The 20,303-nt window shown below is 41.2% G+C and overlaps 1 protein-coding gene across 1 annotated transcript in view; it reads left to right on the top strand.

The window, feature by feature from the left end:
- The window catches only part of tars2 (threonyl-tRNA synthetase 2, mitochondrial), a 34,123-nt gene that overhangs the window by 10,635 nt on the left and 3,185 nt on the right, over positions 1-20,303 (top strand). The window contains exons 9-16 of the mRNA XM_084053715.1: positions 219-317; positions 2,372-2,541; positions 2,722-2,884; positions 5,966-6,103; positions 6,851-6,928; positions 15,284-15,384; positions 18,805-18,906; positions 19,493-19,565. Of these exons, the coding sequence (XP_083909841.1) occupies positions 219-317; positions 2,372-2,541; positions 2,722-2,884; positions 5,966-6,103; positions 6,851-6,928; positions 15,284-15,384; positions 18,805-18,906; positions 19,493-19,565 (924 nt within the window). The remainder of the gene's footprint in view (positions 1-218; positions 318-2,371; positions 2,542-2,721; positions 2,885-5,965; positions 6,104-6,850; positions 6,929-15,283; positions 15,385-18,804; positions 18,907-19,492; positions 19,566-20,303) is intronic.

The raw sequence follows: 20,303 nt of genomic DNA, 5'->3' as shown, positions 1-20,303 counted from the left end.
TCATCTTTTAGCTGTCTATGACAGAGTGTGTGTGTGTGTGTGTGTGTGTGGTGCTAACCTCACAAAACGCTGGACCGATGAGCGCCAAACTTTGTGTGCACACTGCCAGTAGGCCACAGAATACCTCTACAATGTTTATATATATATTTTTCATGTATGTTAAATAATTTTTGTGTGTGTGTGTTTTTATTGTTGTTTATGATGTGTTGTGTTTTTAGGACCAGAGTCTGTTCTTCTTCAATGACGTCAGTCCTGGAAGCTGCTTCTTTCTGCCCAAAGGAGCTCATATTTACAACACACTGACTGACCTGATGAAGGTACACACACACACACACACACACACACACACACACACACACACACACTTTATCAAGAAACACACATGGTCGTTCAGTTGGTCTTTCACTTGCTACTTGCTCATTCTCTCTCTCTCTCTCTCTCTCTCTCTCTCTGTGAGCCATAGCATCCCCTAAAACTATACATTTTTGGCAGACATTCTCAAACACAGCGAAAATAGCCGATCTACAAGCTCACAACGCCTTGCATTGCGACGCATTGTGAGCTTGTAGATCGAAAACATTTTGCAGAACGATATTGTAAAAATATTACCAGAGAACCTGGGTCATGAGAGTAACCTTAGGGCTTAAAGCAGCACTATGTAACTTTCCTCTTCTACCCCGGATTTGAACCTGGTTTCCTGTGCATTTTTTTTAACCATCGAGCTAATAGAGCCTGCCTGCTTGCTCAGGGGATAAATTGAATCTTTCTTGACCATCAGGTCAAAATTTGCGTCAGATCCTGTGTCTAGGTGAGACATGAGCTTTGACACCATCTAAATGTCTCAATAGAAGAGCAGGGAGGCACAATACAACCACCCCGATTTATATATGTCAGTGGTTCCCAAACTTTTTCGCCCAAGACCCAAAAGATGAATTAGACGTTTGCTCGTGACCCAAACTATTGAAAATGGCAGATCTACAAGCTCACAGCGTGTTGCTTTGAGCCGTGTTGTGAGCTTGTAGATCTGCGATTTTCACTACTACTTAAACTTTTTTTTCTAATGGAAATTATTTAATTTTTTCATTGTATTTATGAAATACATTTGAAAAAATGTGGATGTTTTTTAAATTGATGGAACATTTTGATTTCTTTGGTAAACCTTTTTTTAATGTTTTGAAATAATATATCTCTGCTGTCCGGCAGCAACCAGCTAACTCCATTTTGATGCTTTTGCATTTTTTTCCATAAATCAGGGCCATTGGACACCCTTTACGTCTGTGTGTTGGTAAAAAAAATATTTAATCAATGAAAAGCATTAAAAAGCGCTTCTGACAAAACCAGCTAACTCCATTGGATCCTCAACATTTCTGCTAAACCAGCTAGCTGGTTTAGCTGACTCCAGGCTCCACCCCCTTTTGACCTCCAACCTCATTGTGAGCTTGGAGGTCCATTCAGCTGTTCTTATCAATGATGAACAAAACCTCCTAACTCCACTTTTTTTTCATTTGAATGAACATTTTGGAGTTAGCTGGTTTCTGCCGGACAGCAGAGATATATTTCAAAATTATATTTTTAAATGTAGGAAACGGAAAAAAGGAGATATTTCCTTGCGACCCACAAAAATGTGTCCGGAACCCACAGTTGGGTCCCGACCCACTGTTTGCGAAACAGTGGTATAAGTTATATTGTATTAACATACTCTACCATACAGATTGGACAAAATTACATTTTATGCATTAAAAGAAAGTTACATAGTGATGCTTTAAGCGGTTAATCATATCAACATGGACATTACTGCAGTCAGCCTCAGATGAACTGCTGTGTGCTCTCAGATTACATCTACACAGAACATATTAAGCTCATTGCTTTCATTTCATTTCCTACAAAGTGTTTTTCCCCCTATCATCTGTCCATCTCTTATTCTCATATCTCTGCAGTACAGTAGGAAGCATTGTAGTAATGGATAGAACATGGAGGCAGCTGGTGTATGTTTAGTCAAACACTTAAGCCCATTAAAATCAATACTATTTAAACAAAAAGGGGGGGAGGCGGGGATTACATGAAACTGGCACAGCTAAAATATTGGAAGATCATATTTCATATCCACCCAGCTTGTGGATAAGCTATTTTCAGCCAATGTTCATCCCTCATGACTAGGGACACTAGGGTTCAAGTGCTTAATTAATTATTTTATTGTATCATTTAGTAATGTAATTAAACTTGTGTTTTACTTAAAATTGTGTTATACTATGAGGTATTATCTGTCACTCTCTTTTCCTGCCGATAGTTTAATTCAGTATGAATTGTTAATATAATTATTCTAATTTGTCAAATGAATGTAATCAATCAGTCTCTCCTTCTCCTCTTCTAGAGTGAATATAAGAGGCGGGGCTTCCAGGAGGTCGTGACCCCGACGCTGTACAGCAAGGCATTGTGGGAGCGTTCGGGTCACTGGGAGCATTACTGTGACAACATGTTCACCGTGGCAACCGAGGACAGTCACACCTACGCTCTGAAACCTATGAACTGTCCTGCACACTGGTACACACTACACACACACACACACACACACACACACACACACACACACACACACACACCTACACCTTTTGAATTTTGACCTGGTAATAACCAGTCCAGGTCCATTCGTCCTGAAATGAGTTGTTGGTAATTCTTGCTGCGCGTGTGTGTGTGTGTGTGTGTGTGTGACTGTGTCTGTAGTGTGATGTTTGAGCAGGATGTGAGGTCATGGAGGGAGCTTCCTCTCCGCTGGGCGGACTTCGGAGTTCTTCACAGAAACGAGTTGTCTGGGGCGCTGAGTGGCCTCACTCGGGTCCGCAGGTTCTGTCAGGACGACGCACACATCTTCTGCATGCCAGAGCAGGTACATACACACACACACACACACACCCCCCATGCTGTCGTCCATTGTGTTAGTGAAGGGACCCCCATTTGATAAGATGTTGTTTTATCTCTGGGAGCCCAACTCCAAAAAACATTTTAATTGTTAGACAGTTTCTGGAGTCTGGAATTCTGGACCCAATGACAGAGACCATATTGGACCAAATCGTGTCTCTGTCTGTCTGTCTGTCGTCAGTGTACTGCAGGCATAGGCATAATCAAAATAGACATTCATGTACATTCTCTAGTACACTAGGCTTATATAGCCAGACAACTATTCCACAATCTCCGAATGCTATATAGAGTCTGGAACTACACCTATTTACAACTATTTATATTTACTGTAGGACAAAATCTTGCAATATCCTCACAGTCCACCAGCGGTCCCCGGCCCATAGGTTGGGAAACGCTTCCGTAGAGGCCTCGACAAAACACTGTTTCCGTTCTTTAATAAAAAGGGGGGAATTACTGTGGCCAGAACAAAGGGCACTCAGCTCAACTCCCCTGAATAAATAAGGTAGTGATAGTAAGTTAGTAATAAAGAATAAATGAGGGTTAAAAAAAGGGCCCGGAACAGAGTTAATGTTAGACCAGTGGTGTGCACGCGTCACACAATGCTGTGCGGAAGCCACAGTTGATAACATTAACGTTTGTCATACTCATTGAGTAAATACACACACACAGCAGGGGCGGCCATAGCTGAGTGGTTAGTGAGCCCGCCTAGGGAGCCAGAGGCCCTGGTTGCCCCAGGTTCGATTCCAGGCCAGGCGAGCATATGTGTCGATGAAATGAAATTTGTCCCTGAGCAAGACTCTTAACCCCTAATTGCTCACAGGTTCTCATTGGAAACATGACCGCAAGGACTTTCATGAACGACCTGTTAAAAGGAATTATCCTTATCCTTACACACACACACACACACACACACACACACACACACACACACACAATACAGCTGTGTTTTTTCAAGGACCCCCGTTTTGTATGCATATTAGGGCAACGGACCCCCATAACTCTGACGGTGTACAAATGGAACCAAATGGACCCTTACGGATCCATTTGGTTCCATTTGTACACTGTCAGAGTCAAAATATACCCACTTTGACTGTGTACAAATGGAACCATATGGACCCGTAAGGGTCATATACGTATATTTCAACATGTACAGGTTTTTTTGTTGAATAATATAATGTCGAAGCACTGTAGAACTAATCAGGAAAGTGTTGTAAACATTAATCATAATAAAAACTAAAAAAATCACACCCAGTGTGAAGTGAGCGGTGCTATTTATGAGTGAAGTTTTAAGTTAATTTCATCATGTGTCTAGCCAATCACAGCACGTCCTGCAAAGATAAGTATTCAGACCCTTTGCTGTGCAAAGATAAGTATTCAGACCCTTTGCTGTGACACTTGTATATTTGCACCACTAGGTGCTCGAAAACAACAGTGGTCATCACAGTGATGGAAGCTCACTTAAAAAAACAAGTATTTTTTTTGTGAGTGGTGATATTTATGAGTTATTAATTTCATCATGCGTCTCGCTAGCCAATCACAGTACGTCACAGCCAATCAGCCAATCACAGTACAGCGAAAGACACATTTTCACGACGGAAAGAAAAACTTTCGCCACGGATGGGTCCCAAATCCACTTATAGGAGCGGCTACACCGCTCCAAAAGAGGATATCTTGGGGATCAATAAAGTGCAGTCCATGTTAATAGTACAATTAAAAATCATTTAAAAAATACTATACTCTATATCGTTGCCATCGGGGAGATGTTTTCTCCGTAAATGAATGCCCTACTTGTCAGACTGCGGTGTTGCACAAAAGTAGCAAAAATAGTAGCTTGAAACGCGTCGCATAGCTTGTAGATCTGCTATTGTTGCTACTTTTTAATTAGAATTCTGAAAAGTAACATTTTTGGACATATGAGGTTTCCACCCGACAGCAGCAATATTTTAAATGGTCAAATGAAATCAACAAAAGTCATTACTGCAAGTCTAATCGAAATTCATCCTCCATTAAAGAATGTTTGGGAAGAAAATACTATAATGAAATGTTCTAATGTGATTAGAATGTGATTTTATACATCCATAGTGTTGTAGCATAACTTAAGGCTGATTATGATTTTTACCATCAATATATAATCCATACATCCCTACGCATTGTAGTGCGTTTTGAGCTTGTTAATCTGCAATTTTCTTGTGTGCTATTTTTGAAAGAACTGTGATTTTTTTTTTGTGTGTAGAATTGACCTACATATTGGGAAATGTGTGAACACACGCTACTGATATAGTCAATTAAAAAGTAATTCATAACATTTTGTGTAGTTTTATATATTGCAATACTAATGTTGTGGTTGTCACACCTGGACTAGCGTGGAAAGTCCCCAGTGCTAATCGTTGTCCTGTGTTCTCCTGTTAGCATTGAATCACATGAGCGCTGATGTGTTTACCTCTACTACACTCTGTGTGTGTGTGTGTGTGTGTGTGTGTGTGTGTGTGTGTCCATCCACAATCATGTTATTATTCTTGTGTCCATTAGGGGGCACTCAATCATCTGAGAGAGTTAAATATTTGCTTAAAGGAAAAATGAATGAATACATGAAAACACTTTCAAAGGTTTTTATTTAAGATGCCAGACAGGAACACACAAAATCATATCGAGACATGAATTTCAATAAAGTACATTCACAACATGTGTGCATACATAAGACTGTCAAAAGGAATACAATTCAATGAGTAATTGTGTGTGTGTGTGTGTGTGTGTGTACTTTAATTACTATACTATACAAGTATAAGGGGAGTTAGCCTTGTAATAATTAGGTAAAGATGCAGGTTAGGATTAGAGTGATGCATGTAGAAGTCATGTTTAGGGGTTGGGGGTTAGAGTCTTCCCTATTTTATACTTACTTGTGTTGCTGATGTCACTCACCGAGAAATTGTCCATCTACAAACATAGAAATGTGTCGCAGCGTGGCGCGTTGTGAGTTTGTAGCTCTGCTATATGTCCTCTGTTTTAGCTATTTACAATGCTGTGTGTGTGTGTGTGTGTGTGTGTCCAGCTGGAGGAGGAGATGTCTGGCTGTCTGGACTTTGTGAGGAGTGTTTACCAGACGTTTGGCTTCTCGTTCCACTGTCTGCTGTCCACCCGACCTTCACCCTGTCTGGGAGAGCCGGAGCTCTGGGACAGCGCCGAACAGGTATACACACACACACACAGATTAACCACTTAAACCCCATATGGTTGAGCGGAGTCCCTCAGGGCTCTTTTCTGTTACTGCGGGTAAGGCTTTCGCAGTTTGACCCCACAATAAGAATGCTGGGGGTTTAAGTGGTTAAAGTTCTCTTGGATTCCGTAGCGTGCCAACATGTCTTTCTCTTTCCTAAAGGATGATTTATACTAGTTATACCATTTATACCAAGAATAAATCAAGGCATAACCCCTGACCCATGTGGCTGGTCAAGACAAGCCCTACAGTAATATAATATTAGATATTCAAAATATTTGTATATATTTGAATTGGTCAAACCAGCAAGTATAACATGTTCAGAAGCATCTTCCATAAAACACTTAGTGTCTTGGATATTTCATCAAACAAAGGTTTAAAGACTCAATCTCTGATGATACCAAAGCATCATAAGTGTACAGTACATACTGCGTTTATAGTTTAGGAAACAGAGGGCTAGTATGGAGGACTCCTTTCACACTGTTTGACTAATCACAGATTGGGACCTTATATAGTCATGTAACATTAAAGGAAAACAGACACACACACACACACACACACATATATAGGTATTTTAAAGTGCCCTCAGGCCAGCTGGGATTGATTGAATTGGGGTCAGTGTGAAGGTGGTGTTGTCAGAATGAATGATTCATTCTTCTCTCTCTTCCTCTCTATCTCCCCCATCTCTCTCTCTGTCTCTCTCTCTCTCTCTCTGAGTAGCAGTTGGAGAGGAGTCTCCAGGCGTTTGGAGAACACTGGGAGTTGAATCCGGGAGACGGAGCCTTCTACGGGCCAAAGGTCAGTGGGGGCGGAGCTTAGGCCTCAAACAGCAAGCGCACCCTGGGGTCGCGACGTTGACAATTGATCGGTTCAGAGAATGAACTTTTAGCCTCCCTCACAAGCGCTCTGATCCGCACACATTGGGGCAGCGAGGCCTAAAGGTTAGGGGAGCGAGTTTGTTTGTAACCGAATGGTTCCCGGTTTGATTCCCCGGACCAGCAGGAGAAACGGGTGTCTTGTCATCTGCGTTATTTGCACAAATAGCTCCGCTGAAACAATGTAAAAACATGGACTTCACGTGGTTGTAGTAATGATTCAACATGGGGTTGTAAATTATGGGGCTGTCACATTCTGTAACATCAGGGGGATCAAATGACAGGCGCTCCTCTCTGAAAGCTTCCAGTTTCCATCTTGAAGGGCCCCGGGGGGCGCTGCACCAAAAACGCACTGAAGCGATGGTCACCGCTGGGAAGAGGAGCGCACCAGGGCGTCTTTACCTTAGAGATACATTGAAGACTGGCGCTGCCAACTCGTTCTATGTGGAAATGGCCCCTAACTAGGCCTGTCACAATTATAGCACAAAGTGACGCGTTGTAAGCTTGTAGATCAGCTATTTTTACTAGTTTTACACTTTTATGAAAGTATAAAATGATTAAATATGTCTGTCATTTCTTTGTATATTTAAGTTATTGGTCATTTGCCCCGTTGCAATTTTTGATTACGAAGCCTAAAAGGCAAACGGAAATTAAATGTTTTTTCATAATATGAATATAAATGTAATTTCTGGAGCATATTGATGTTCCAATGTCCAAAAACGCAATTAAGTCGTTAATTATGACAATTCAATGTCAACTTAACTGTTGTAATCGTGACAGCCCTACCCCTAACTTGCGTATTTTCCATCTTTGAATATATGTATTTTAAAGCGAACATTTTTAACTCAAATCTTTGCTTCTGTTTATATCAGTGGTTCTCAAACTCTTTTCATGTCAAGAACCACCCACAATTATATGTATTTGTCCGCGGACCCTCCATCTCAAAATATTTTGTTCCAGGGACCCCCAGAAGCAAAGATTTGAGTAAAAAAAATGACATATAATATATAAAAAAAATAGCCAAAGAAATCTAAAATGACACAGTATGCGTTCCCGGTCTTAATGGCTTAAAATAAAAGAAGACTTTGAGAATCACTGGTCTGATGACATCAACAATGTGTTGAGAGACTGAATGGAGATGATGGAAGGAGCCGTTCAGATCTCAGGCCTGGCGGAAGCGCTGATCAGAATGTGAATGAGAGGATGTACTGTTACTGTTAAGAGGGCTGGAGGGAAGGAGAGCGGAGCCTCGTCTGAAATATCACAGCGATACGTTTTCGGAGACAGGAAATTCTATTATATTGAAATTATTCCGAGAAAAACCACAAAAACAAAAGCACCAGATGGGGAGGAGGCGGCGGCGTGTGTCTGTTGTCATGACCAGGACCAGATTAAATGATCCGTAGAGTTCGATCTGTAATGTTCGAATCGGATGAAAAGAGGCAGCAAACATGGACGTTAAAAATTCACCGACAAGCAAGAACTCATGTCATATTGAGACGTAAAGATTGTGAAATGCTCTCAACATTGTTCTATAACAGTGGTTCTCAAAGTGGGGTCCAAGGACCAAAATGGGTTTAATACAGAGTCACAATCATTTTAACCACTTTATCCATGAGTTGGCTCTTCAAAAATAGCAGATATACAAGCGCACAGTGACCAAATACATATCAATTTGGGGGTCCTTGACATGAAAAGGTTCGAGAAGCACTGTTCTATCAAATCTGAGGAAAGTTTGGGAGGTCTAGTCTGGCCTTTAACCACATGAACCCTAGCGTTGTTATTCTGGGGAGAACATTGTTTTGGCAGGAATAGCCTATCTTCAAGCTCACACGTGTACTTTTCAGTTCTAAACGAAAATATTATAGCAATATCGTCACTGCAATTATACAATACAAACAATTATACAAACAATTATAGCAATATCGTCACTGCCCGGCCCAGATAAAATCGCTGTTTTATGGTGTAATTTCATCGCTGTGTGAATTGTGTGATGTAGATTGTGTAATTAGTGTAGCAATTAGCAATTGTGTAATTAGACAAACTAGGAACTGAGGCTCGTTGTTCTCACAATCTGCTCTAGACAGCAAGATTTGTGAGAATAGTATGAGACTGATAATTGACCCTTGGGGGACCCCGTAGGTGAGGGAGATCAGGGGGAAGATGAAACGATATCCTATCTGATCTCAACAGAAATAGGTTCTGTGTTCTCGGTAGGAGAAAGTTTAACCACTTAAACCCCATGTTATGGCTCTATACTAGTGTATTTTCTGTCTTCTGTTATTGTGGGGAAGCTGGGAAGGCTTTCGCTGAAATAGCAGATCGACAAGCTCACAACGCATTGTGAGCTTGTCGTTCGGCTATTTTCCTGCGAAAGCCTTCCCCACAATCAGGATGCTGGGGTTTAAGTGGTTAAAACTTTTCCCGGTGTGCCAACCCCATGTTGAAGTTGTGAAATTAAAATGTTGTGGTCGACCGTGTCAAACGTAGCGCTGAGGTCGAGCAGCATTGAAATAGCACAGTCACCTGAGTCCACAAGTCAGTTATTTGTTACTTTTATTAGCACAGATTCACGGCTATGTACTTTGAATGGTAAAAAACCTAAAATCCATCTTTTTTTGCCCTTCTCTTTGGTTGATGGTGAATTATTTTGTAGCTTGAGACTATTTCCTGCTTTTACATAGTAAGCATTAGAGTATTATTTGACAGCTATTCGATTTTGAGTTATGCTTGGAGATAGGGACAGGTATAATAAGATGTCCTTACTCCTGCTCTTTTTCATTAGTGGAATATGAAAAAAGGAAAAAGCTATTAACAAATGAAATCACGTTTGTAAAACCATAAATTAAATGAAACTAAATTTAAAAAATGATAAAAAGTAGTGCTCTGAACCCAAACTGGAGCACTTGTAGGGATGAGTTGTCATCGATAAAGCATTGTTGTTGGCCAAATACAAGCTTTTTGAGAACTTTTGTCAGGGTCTCTGTGAGGACTGTGGGGTCAGGGTCTGTGTTTTTAATAATGAGCCGAACCACAGCGTGTTTAAAATATGACGGGACACGGCCCTGGCCAAGACAGCTGTTTATAATCGACTGGACGGACGCCGAGGCCCAAACTGTCCAAAAAGCCTCTTTAAGGAGGCGTGAGGGAACAGTGTCAAGCAAGCAGGTTGCGGCTTTCATATCGTTGCTGTCGGGGCAGAGAAACCTCGTCTCCATATTTCAACTTTTTATGTGTTTTTGAAAAAAGAATGCCCTACTTTGTCATACTACAGTGTTACACTAAATAGCCGATCTACAAGCTCACAAGCATGTCGATCGGCTAGCTTTGCTATTTTGAACGTGAAGGTGAAAGTTTGTCTGTGGGTTTTTATACATATTGAATCAATGAAAACTATTCAAACGAGGCTGTGACTAAATAACAACATTGGATCCATTGGAACACTGGTCATGTTTTCCCCCCCATTTCCTGGAAAATGTAACATTTCGGACATGTTCCCACCCAGCAGTGACGAAACGATATCAGGCCACAACAACTGAAATGAGACGGCAGTAGACACAGGGGACACAGAATGGTCAATAGAAGAAGCCAGGTGAAGTGTGTGATCTAATGTCATCTACATGGATTAAAGTTCTCAGTCGGCGTGACTGTTTTCAGTCATTTGGATTCCGTGGAAGCCAGCATGTCCTGTATTAAAGCATGTTGCACTGTGAAATCAGCCTACAAGCTCTCAATGCTATTTTCAGTTATGAAGTCGTCAAACTAGCAATATTATGCCGTGCAATTTTATTTTTCTTGAATCCATTCTCTCTATATTTTTTTTAGAAATTGTTCTTAATTTCTTTTCATTAAAGGAATAGTTCACCCAAAAAATGACACATTTTCTATCAATTACACAGCCCATGAAGCATTGAATGGCATGGAGATGTGTTAGTTTTTTACGCATTCCTCAGACAATAATTTGATGACCAGGTGTATTTCCGGAAGGAGATTCAAAGAGTCTACTTTGAGTCTCCTATGGAATGCGACAAAAACAAAGAAATCGCCATGAATTCAATGCTTCATGGGGTGTGTAATTGATAGAAAATAAGTAATTTGGGTGAACTACTCCTTCAATCTTTCCGTAACAACCTGTTAGGGACAATTTCCCTAAAGTCCCCTAAAGTTGTTGGAGTGTAAATCGTGGCGGTGCAGTAACCAGAGGATTAAGTACTGCATTTATAATTTAGTTTTGAAAACAGACTTTTAGCCTCTGACAGTTTTTTGGTGTGGAGGTCGGGAAAATAGTTGGCTCTCACAGAGATCAGGATTTTGTGGGCCGATACCGATTAAAACAAAAGCAGAAAATGTTTAACCGGCTGTCTCTTCTTGGAATGGTCAAGGCCATATTATTGTACCCATATAACGACTCTGTCTCGGCATAGACTTTGTTTAAGGTCGTCCATTATTAAACACTCATCCTTAAATAGACAGTCCTAGACCGTGATTCTGAATGGCAGAGTCCTGTTGTAAAATACTCGATAAACACACACCTGGACCACATGTATCACTACACCAACGTCTTGTTCACAATATTCGTTCCATATAAATGATGTATTACCATTTGTGATTGAGCCTTTACTATGGCAACTTAAAGAGGAGTGCTCCTTTTCATCCTGTGTACAAGATTGCACAACATATGCATTGTTTTTTTTGTTTTGTATCACTTCAAAACAAGCCAGTACCGTTCAGTATCTTCCCTCCATTTGCACAGCAAATTCCTTTTTTTGTGCAGACAGTCACTGGGGCTACTTTCTTCTAGAAATGATTGCAGTGAAATTGATATTAAAAACGCTTACGTCTATTATTTTCACGTTGCCATATCTGATAGCCGTTGTAGAAAAGCAATAATATGCTATGCAAAGCTGTGGTTTACCGCAATTTTTACAATGGCTGAGATGGTCAGAGTCACTCCGCCCTGCATTGTGCTCCACCACGCCTCTTAGCTGTTCTAAAATCCACAGTCTCTTGTGGCTTGTTGCTTTATTAAACTCTTGAATAGGCCCTCTAAATATTATTCAGTTTACTGTATATAAGCTATATGCTGTGTATACATAAGCCTTTTTTGTTGAAGGTGCAAAATATGACGGGTAGACTAACGTTTCGATGTCAGTCGTACATCTTCATCAGACTCGAGACTGATGTACTTCTGACATTGAAACGTTAGTCATAGAGATGTACCGATTCCGAACTTCCGTATTAGTTGATACCGTTTACCTGTAACTCTGAGAGCGTACAAATGGAACCAAATGGACCCTATGCGTCCATTTGGTTCCATTTGTACACACTCAGAGTTATGGGGGTCCTTGAAATGAAAAGGTTTGAGAACCACTGATTTAGGAATACGTCATTAATTGTTAAAGTGCAGCTACAAATTAGTAAAAGGATAATGTAAATAGTACATTTTTTAAGCAGTATCGGCAGCTTTTCCGATACTAGTTCCGTTATCGGACTAGTATCTAACTAGTTAGTCTACCTGTTGTACTAAATAGATAAAAAAGGTTTAAATCGTCAGAGCTGCTACAGTGCCTTCCTTCTCATAAACAGTCTCAGGAGGTCATATGATACTTTGAGCTTATACATTTTTTCCCGCCCTCCTACAGTTCTCTGCCTTATGGCTTATGGGTGGCAGTGGTGGAAAAAGTATTCACATGTTTTACTTAAGTAAAAGTATCAATACTGCAATGTAGAAATACTCTGTTACAAGTTCAGAATTCAAAATTGACTTGAGTAAAAGTACAAAAGTATTGGTATCAAAACATACTTAAAAGTACAAAAGTACCCATTGTGCATGATGTCCCATTTCACAAGTTCAAAATGAATAAAAAATATTTTGAAAATAGCAGATCTACAAGCTCACAATGTGTCGCCGAAATGTATATAGGGCTGTGTGTTAGTGGTTAGCGTGTGGTTAGTGTGTTTTGCAATAATAATCAAAGTGTAAAAAAAAGTATTTTCAAATATTTTTTGTGGAGTAAAAGTACAATATTTGCCTCTGTAGTGTAGTAGAAGTAAAATTACTGAAAACTGGAAATTAAAGTAAAAATCACACCCTGTGTGAAGGAAGGCGGGCCTTAACTCATTTCAGTTCGTCCCTATTGGTGGTCTGAGTCCACTTACCAAATTTGTACTTGGTAGCATGCTGCAAACTGGAATGATGGCTTTTTAAAGCCCAGCCAATGGGCAGACAGAGGGGGCGGGGCTTAAGTAATTACAGTTCGTCCATATTGCTGGCTTTAGTCCATGTACAAAATGTGTACTCCATAGCATGCTGCGAACTTGAGTTATGGCTGTTTGAAGGCCAGCCAATGGGAAGACAGAGGGGGCGGGGCTTCAGCAATTCATGCTGGTCCCTATTGGTGGTCTAAGTCCACATACCAAATGTGGACTTGGTGGCATGCTGCAAACTGGAGTTATAGCTGTTTAAAATCCCGTGCTCATCCCGTGCTCATACGGGCTCTGGGGGTCCCTGGACCCCTTTTGATAACTTCATCAATTCATGCTCGTGCCTATTGGTGGTCTAAGTTCACATACCAAATGTGGACTTGGTGGCATGCTGCAAACTGGAGTTATAGCTGTTTAAAATCCCGTGCTCATACGGGCGCTGGGGGTCCCTGGACCCCTCTTTGATAACGTCATCAATTCATGCTCGTCCCTATTGGTGGTCTAAGTCCACATACCAAATTTGGACTTGGTGGCATGCTGCAAACTGAAGTTATAGCTGTTTGCTTCTTTGCCGTGCTCATCCCGTGCTCAGACAAACGGACATCCCGTGCTCAGACAAACGGACACGCAGACAGAGTCAAACGTAGAGCGGTTGGCACCGCTAAAAATACCTCAAAATATTTTTTTACAAGTACAGTACTTGAGTAAATGTACTTAGTTACTTTACACCAGTGGCATCATTGGTCACAACACATTTACACACACTTTCCCCTCACACACACACACACACACACACACACACACACACACACACATTCCGTTCCACAACAAACAAACACATACACACAGCCGTCAGCCAACCCGTGTTTCCAAGACCATACATTCCATGACAGCCATCTTAACGAGGTTGTGTTCACCACTTATTAGCCAGATTAGCAGCTCTGGGCTGACCGTGTGTGTGAGCGATCTGACCTCAAACATGTAGGCTGACTAATGTTTCTGTGAACAACCGAAGCACTCTGTTCCGTTCGGTTTCCTGCTCAACAAATAAACAATCTGTGACACACACAGAACCCTACCCTGGTGGCTTCCCCTCCCCACCCTTTTCTTCTCTTCTCTGTACATGAATCTATTGGTATTGTTTTTGATATGTAAAGTATTGTACGTATTCTATGCCTTTTTTCGATGAATTGAGTACAATGGACCACAATGGAAACAAGCCCCTGGGGACTTATCCTTCTAACATAGCTTATTTAATTTGACTGTTCTACTGTACCTTCATCAAACGTGTTAATAAAGTATTCAATCAATCAATCAATCAAACAAACAAACACTCTTAGCTTTAAAGGGGGTGTAAGTCAAATGTATTTGTTAAATATGAAAAAAATGTTTTTGTTTTGAATTTAAGTTCTATGTTCTGATCGTAATCAGTAACAGTGTTCAGTAACACAGGTGTCCCCCTCTCTAGCTTTTTAGTAAATATATATATTTGTATTTATTCTTTAAGATGGGGATATCAATTTGAGAATCCCACGACGATATTGTATCAGCTTGTGTTGTTTTCCATTGCTCATTTGTTTGTTTCATCATTCCAGCTTCACTTGTTTATCCTGGAAGAGTTCTCTCTCCTGATTGGATTAAATTGTTATCCTGACCTGAAAATGCCTTTTCGGTTTAATAAAGAGGGACCCCTGTTTCTGAACAAACACTCTAACTCTAAACACACTAACGAAATATCACTTACAGCACCTTTAACTAGCCAGCTTTAATGTCCAGGATGAAAGAGAAAATAAATTAGATTTAACCACTTATTTAACCCCTCTAGATTTAGTAAACTGGACCTGAGTTGGCTCTGTATTTGGACCGTATTTTTCCGTCGACACCAAATCTCTTTGACATAAACCGCCAAACTACAAGCTCACAACAGGTAGTAAAGCCATGCACTGTGAGCTTATAGATCTGTTATTTTTGGCTCCCCCACGGAATATGGATGCTGGGGCTCAAGTGGTTATAAAACAAAACATGACCTCCCAGTATGCCCAGTTCACCCTCTCTCTTCTTTCTGTCTTTCTAGATAGACATCCTGATCAAAGACGCCATTGGTCGACAGCACCAGTGTGCCACCATCCAATTGGACTTCCAGCTGCCAATCAGATTTGATCTGCAGTATGTTGGGTGAGTTGGTTGTGAATTGATTGATTGATTGAATACTTTATTAGCAGTTTGCCCCAAAAAAAAGCACAGGAAAGTACAGTTCAATACAAGGTCTGCTAAGAGGATTTTAAACCCAAGAAAGCCTGTGGCTTGTTTCCATTGGGGTCCTTTGTACTCAATTCATCGAAACATTGTAGTGGAAAAAATTAAGTTTTATTTATTTAGCTGAGTAGGTGGGTAGTCCACTATAAGAGAGAGACGGTCAGCTGAGAGGGAGACAGTGTAGGAGAGACAGACAGTAGGACAGCTGAGAGGGAGACAGTGTAGGAGAGACAGACAGTAGGACAGGTGAGAGGGAGACCGTGTAGGAGAGACAGACAGTAGGACAGCTGAGAGACAGACAGTGTAGGGGAGACAGACAGTAGGACAGCTGAGAGACAGACAGTGTAGGAGAGACAGACAGTGGACTGGTTAAGAGGTCATCTGTCATTTTGTCAAAAATCAGGGCAACAAAATGTACAGTCATGTACTGTCATTTGCGTTGATGCTTTTGGCAACCCCAAACACACACACACACACACACACACACACACACACACACACACACACACACACACACACACACACACACACACACACACACACACACACACACACACACACACACACACACACACACACACACACAGAGAGAGAGCAGGGGAGCCACTTTGCTGTCAACATGTCAAATGTGTTTATTCCAAAAATGGAGGATAATTGAATAGAGTTGATTGATCATCAATCTGTTTTTTTATGACCCGGTACGGCTTAACCAGGATCAGTTTTAGCAGAGTACACACACACACACACACATATTTCTTATTTGGTAAATAATGCATTGATGACATGAGATGTATTCATATTTTACATTGTTTACCGTCTATGTTTAGAGCATATTAGATCAATTTGACTAATGTGCCCGGCTCCATTTCTCGGTGTAATCTGAGTGTGGATTAGAGAGAGTGTGTGTGCATTAGATTAGACACGTGTGTGCCTGCTTTTAGCTGCTCTCAGATGTGTAATGAGCCTTTTAAGACGGCCTGCGGAGTGACTCTTAACCTGATTTCTGTCTTTATTTCATTAACCCATTTAGACCTGAGCCCGATTCTAAAAACGCCTTCTAAATCCTAACCTAAGTTTTCTGAAAAACTTCAAATATGTATTAAAAAATTACAACAAATGTATGTTGCTATATACTGTTACTGTACATAGCAACAACAACCCCAAAAGGGGTTCCCGTCCTGAAAGGTATAGTTACAAATAGAGGTTCCCGCCCAAAATGGGTTAAGCCTCCATGCTCCCTGTTTTCAGGACTATGACCTCTACTGGTCTTGCTGCTTGTCTGTCATATGGCTCTGTTCCACTATGAAGGGTAACCCAGAACCTTACCTAACCTGAACTTTCCCACAACCTGTGAAGTTCTGTGATAAAAAATGTTTTTGTGTGTGTCTATTATAACCAGAACCAGCTGAAGTGGGGGGTACGTCAAAATAATCTAACTACAAGCTCACAACGCGTCACATCGACACTGTGTAAACTGGTAGATTGGGTATTTTCTTTTCCCACATGAACTGTAACATACACATACATGAGAGAGAGTCATTGTGCCAAACGGATGTGCAAAGGAGCCAGTGTATATACTGTACGTTGAATGAGTCATTGTCAGTGGTACCATTCCTTATTGTTTTAGTTTTTGGATTGTTTGCCCATGTCCTCATTTAGTGCTCTGACGGCTACACACCCCAATGCGTTCCTACTGCTCTGTCTTAAGCCAGATTCATACTTTGTCGTGTGACGGTGTCCCATGCGGAAAACGGTCGACCTACAAGCTCACAATGCGTCACGGATGCGACGCATTGTTGAGCTCGGCCTCGGAGGTCGACCGTTTTCCTCGCGCGACCGAGCAATAAAATGAATTTGGCTTTAATTGGTCCTTTCTTCTCTGCGGGTCTAATTTCTCACTAAAGTGATTAACACGTCTGCAGACTTTGGACCAAATCAGCAACTGGACGTGTCCAATATTATCTCTACCTAAATAAAGGACAAAAGTGAGATAGTTATGAGAAATTAGAGAAAGAAAGACTGGATGTTGTTGTGCTGTAAGTCTTTCTGTCTTTGAAGCCTAAAATCCAAGTTAGAATAGAAGCCAAGGAGAGTGGCAAGGCGTGTGTGTGTGTGTGTGTGAGAGTGCTTTCGTTACTACGGGCTTGCTTTTTCTTGACCACAATGTAAAATGTAGATGGAATGTTATTTAGATATTGTGTACATGGTACAGTCGCTCTGGTTAAGAGCGTCTGCTAAATGCCTAAATTGTAGAGAAGCTACTGTTTATTTCAATCAGTAAGCTACACTTTATTGCTCATAGAAAATACATTTCAAGGACATCTTGTCTTTGAAGGATGTTTGAACTCTTGCCCTTCTCATGTTCTGTCAGTCTATGTTACAGGTAATAATATCGAGTACATTTCCAAAAGGATCGTCACCGCCAATGTACTGGATATGTATTTATGTATTTTAAAGTTAAAACATGCCATTTATTAAAATATTTTTGGCGCTAGGAGAATCCTGCAGCCTCTTATTTTGGAACAGTTTTTTAATACAGCATCACAATAGTTTTAAGCATTTCATCCATATTTTATACTTTGGCTATTAAAGAATAGCAGATATACAAGCTCACAACTGCGATGTGCTGCGAGCTTGCACTATTTTGAAACAATCTTTTTTAAATCTTGAAAGTATTGGAACATTTTTAATCATTTTAACAAAAAACGTCTCTTCTGCTCTGCTTCACAAAGAAAACAAGAAAAGAAAACGGTACAAAAAAACAGAACAAAGAAAGATTAAAAACAATGCAGAAAACAATGCAGGAATGCACATGTACAAACCACTTTCATATCGGTGCAAGACCGGCGGAGATAGACTAGAATAATCGACTAGGAGTGGGCATTAAAAGCTAATCTATAAAGGTGGGTTTTAAGGAGGGATTTAAACCGGGGGACAGACTCGGTGAGCCTGATCTCCAGGGCCAGGGCATTCCAAAGCGTAGGGGCCCTGAAGGTGAAGGCCATGCGACCTTTTGAATCTAACTGACCTTCTGGAATGGCCAGGAGTGCTTGGTTTGAGGATCTCGGACCACGTGCAGGCACATACTGTAGGGGGGGTGTAGGTACGAGATATAGGCTGGGGCAAGACCTAGCCTGGCCTTACATGTAGTGAGTAGGATTTTCAAACTGATTGATTGAACGACCTCCTTGATGTGATGCTGGAAGTTGGGGTCTGGGTCGAAGGTGACACCCAGGTTTCTAACCGTGGGTTTGAGGTTTGGAGCAAGTGGGCCAAGGTTGCTTTCAATCATGACCATGACCTCCAATCAAACCATGACCCATGCTGTTTGTCTCTCAGACCGGATGGGCAGAACCACAGACCAGTAATGATCCACAGAGCTGTGCTGGGATCAGTGGAGAGGATGATCGCCATCCTGGCTGAACACTTTGGAGGGAAATGGTGAGTGGATTAATGACTGTAACACCTCTGCTATAGAGAACCGTAGTCTGACGTCACTGCCTCTAGAGGCCACTATCCCCCTGGGTCACTGAGTACATTTTTCTATTGAAAATCCCATAGGGTCATCTTAGATCGCATCCTGTAAGAGTTGTGTTCCAAAAGGAAACAAATGAGCCCTGTGATTTTACTCGTATGGATATGAAGCATCGACTGACGGTGAAAAGTACAAATTTCTCCAACCACAGATGCCACAGAGTCGCATACCTGACAGAATAGGCTCTATGCACAGCAGCCATATTGTGAAGACCTTCACAGGTGTTACCAATGATACTAATGAAGGCTCTGTTCCATTCTGGTCGAACAGAGTCGGGGTGCTGATATTGTGCATGTTGACTCACTGGAAACACTCTGCTACACCAGTGGGTCTAAAATGTGGGTCCAGGGACCCTCATTGTTCCTTAAGGGGTTTCCAAAAAAAAATACTTCCGTGACCCAGGGGTAGCTGGAGTGATATCAGTACTTTGGTACTCTATTACCCATGAATATTTATACAATATTTATAATGTATCTATTTGTCTCTCTCTAGGCCGCTGTGGTTATCTCCAGCGCAGGTGATGGTTATCCCTGTAGGGGGCGACAATGAGCCTTATGCCCAGCAGGTCAGTGGATCTATTTGATCACAGCCCACTGGTGGGCTGTGATCAAATCACGGTAGAAAAAAAAACTGTCAAATCAGAGTCGGGGGTGGGTCTAACAACGAGCCAATCAGCGAATATCTGCTAAAACAAGCTGTGGGACGACGTCGGATGTAGGCGGATCCGTGGATCTCTTGTGATTGGTTTAGGGAAATTCTAATCCCCTCCCCCGTGTAATCGACTACACTGGAGCCAACGTCAGACTGAAGCTCCACGCAGCTTCAGGCTGATAATCAGGCTAATAAACCACCACTGCAACGGACGATCGAAAGACACAGCGTTTCCATAGTGTATGAGCCAAAAACATTGAATGCATTCTTTCGTCAGTTCACTTCCCCACCAGCGAGACAGCTTCAGTAAATAGTGTCAGACTTACAGCTGGTAGCAGCACTTCAAAGTAAGAAAGTTAAAACTGTTTAGTACTTACCTGCCTGTCTCCATACATGTGTTTGATTTATGTAACCCCTATACTCCATGTGTTAGACTTACCTGTCTACTGGAAACATTCACGCAGTGCTAGCACTTGTATTTGTATTAGGACTCAATGAATGAATACATTAAATTGAGAACTCTAAACCAGACTTTTATTGTTTGAAAACAAACATAAAATCTACTGCTTGACATTATCAATGTGTGTGTGTGTGTGTGTGTGTGTGTGTGTGTGTGTGTGTGTGTGTGTGTGTGTGTGTGTGTGTGTGTGTG

Source organism: Gymnoscopelus microlampas (genome assembly GCF_963454915.1).
Source record: "Gymnoscopelus microlampas genome assembly, chromosome: 3".
Classification (NCBI taxonomy): Eukaryota; Metazoa; Chordata; class Actinopteri; order Myctophiformes; family Myctophidae; genus Gymnoscopelus; species Gymnoscopelus microlampas.
The sequence above is the reverse complement of the archived record's forward strand: the minus strand, read 5'-3'. Positions and strand labels throughout refer to the sequence as shown.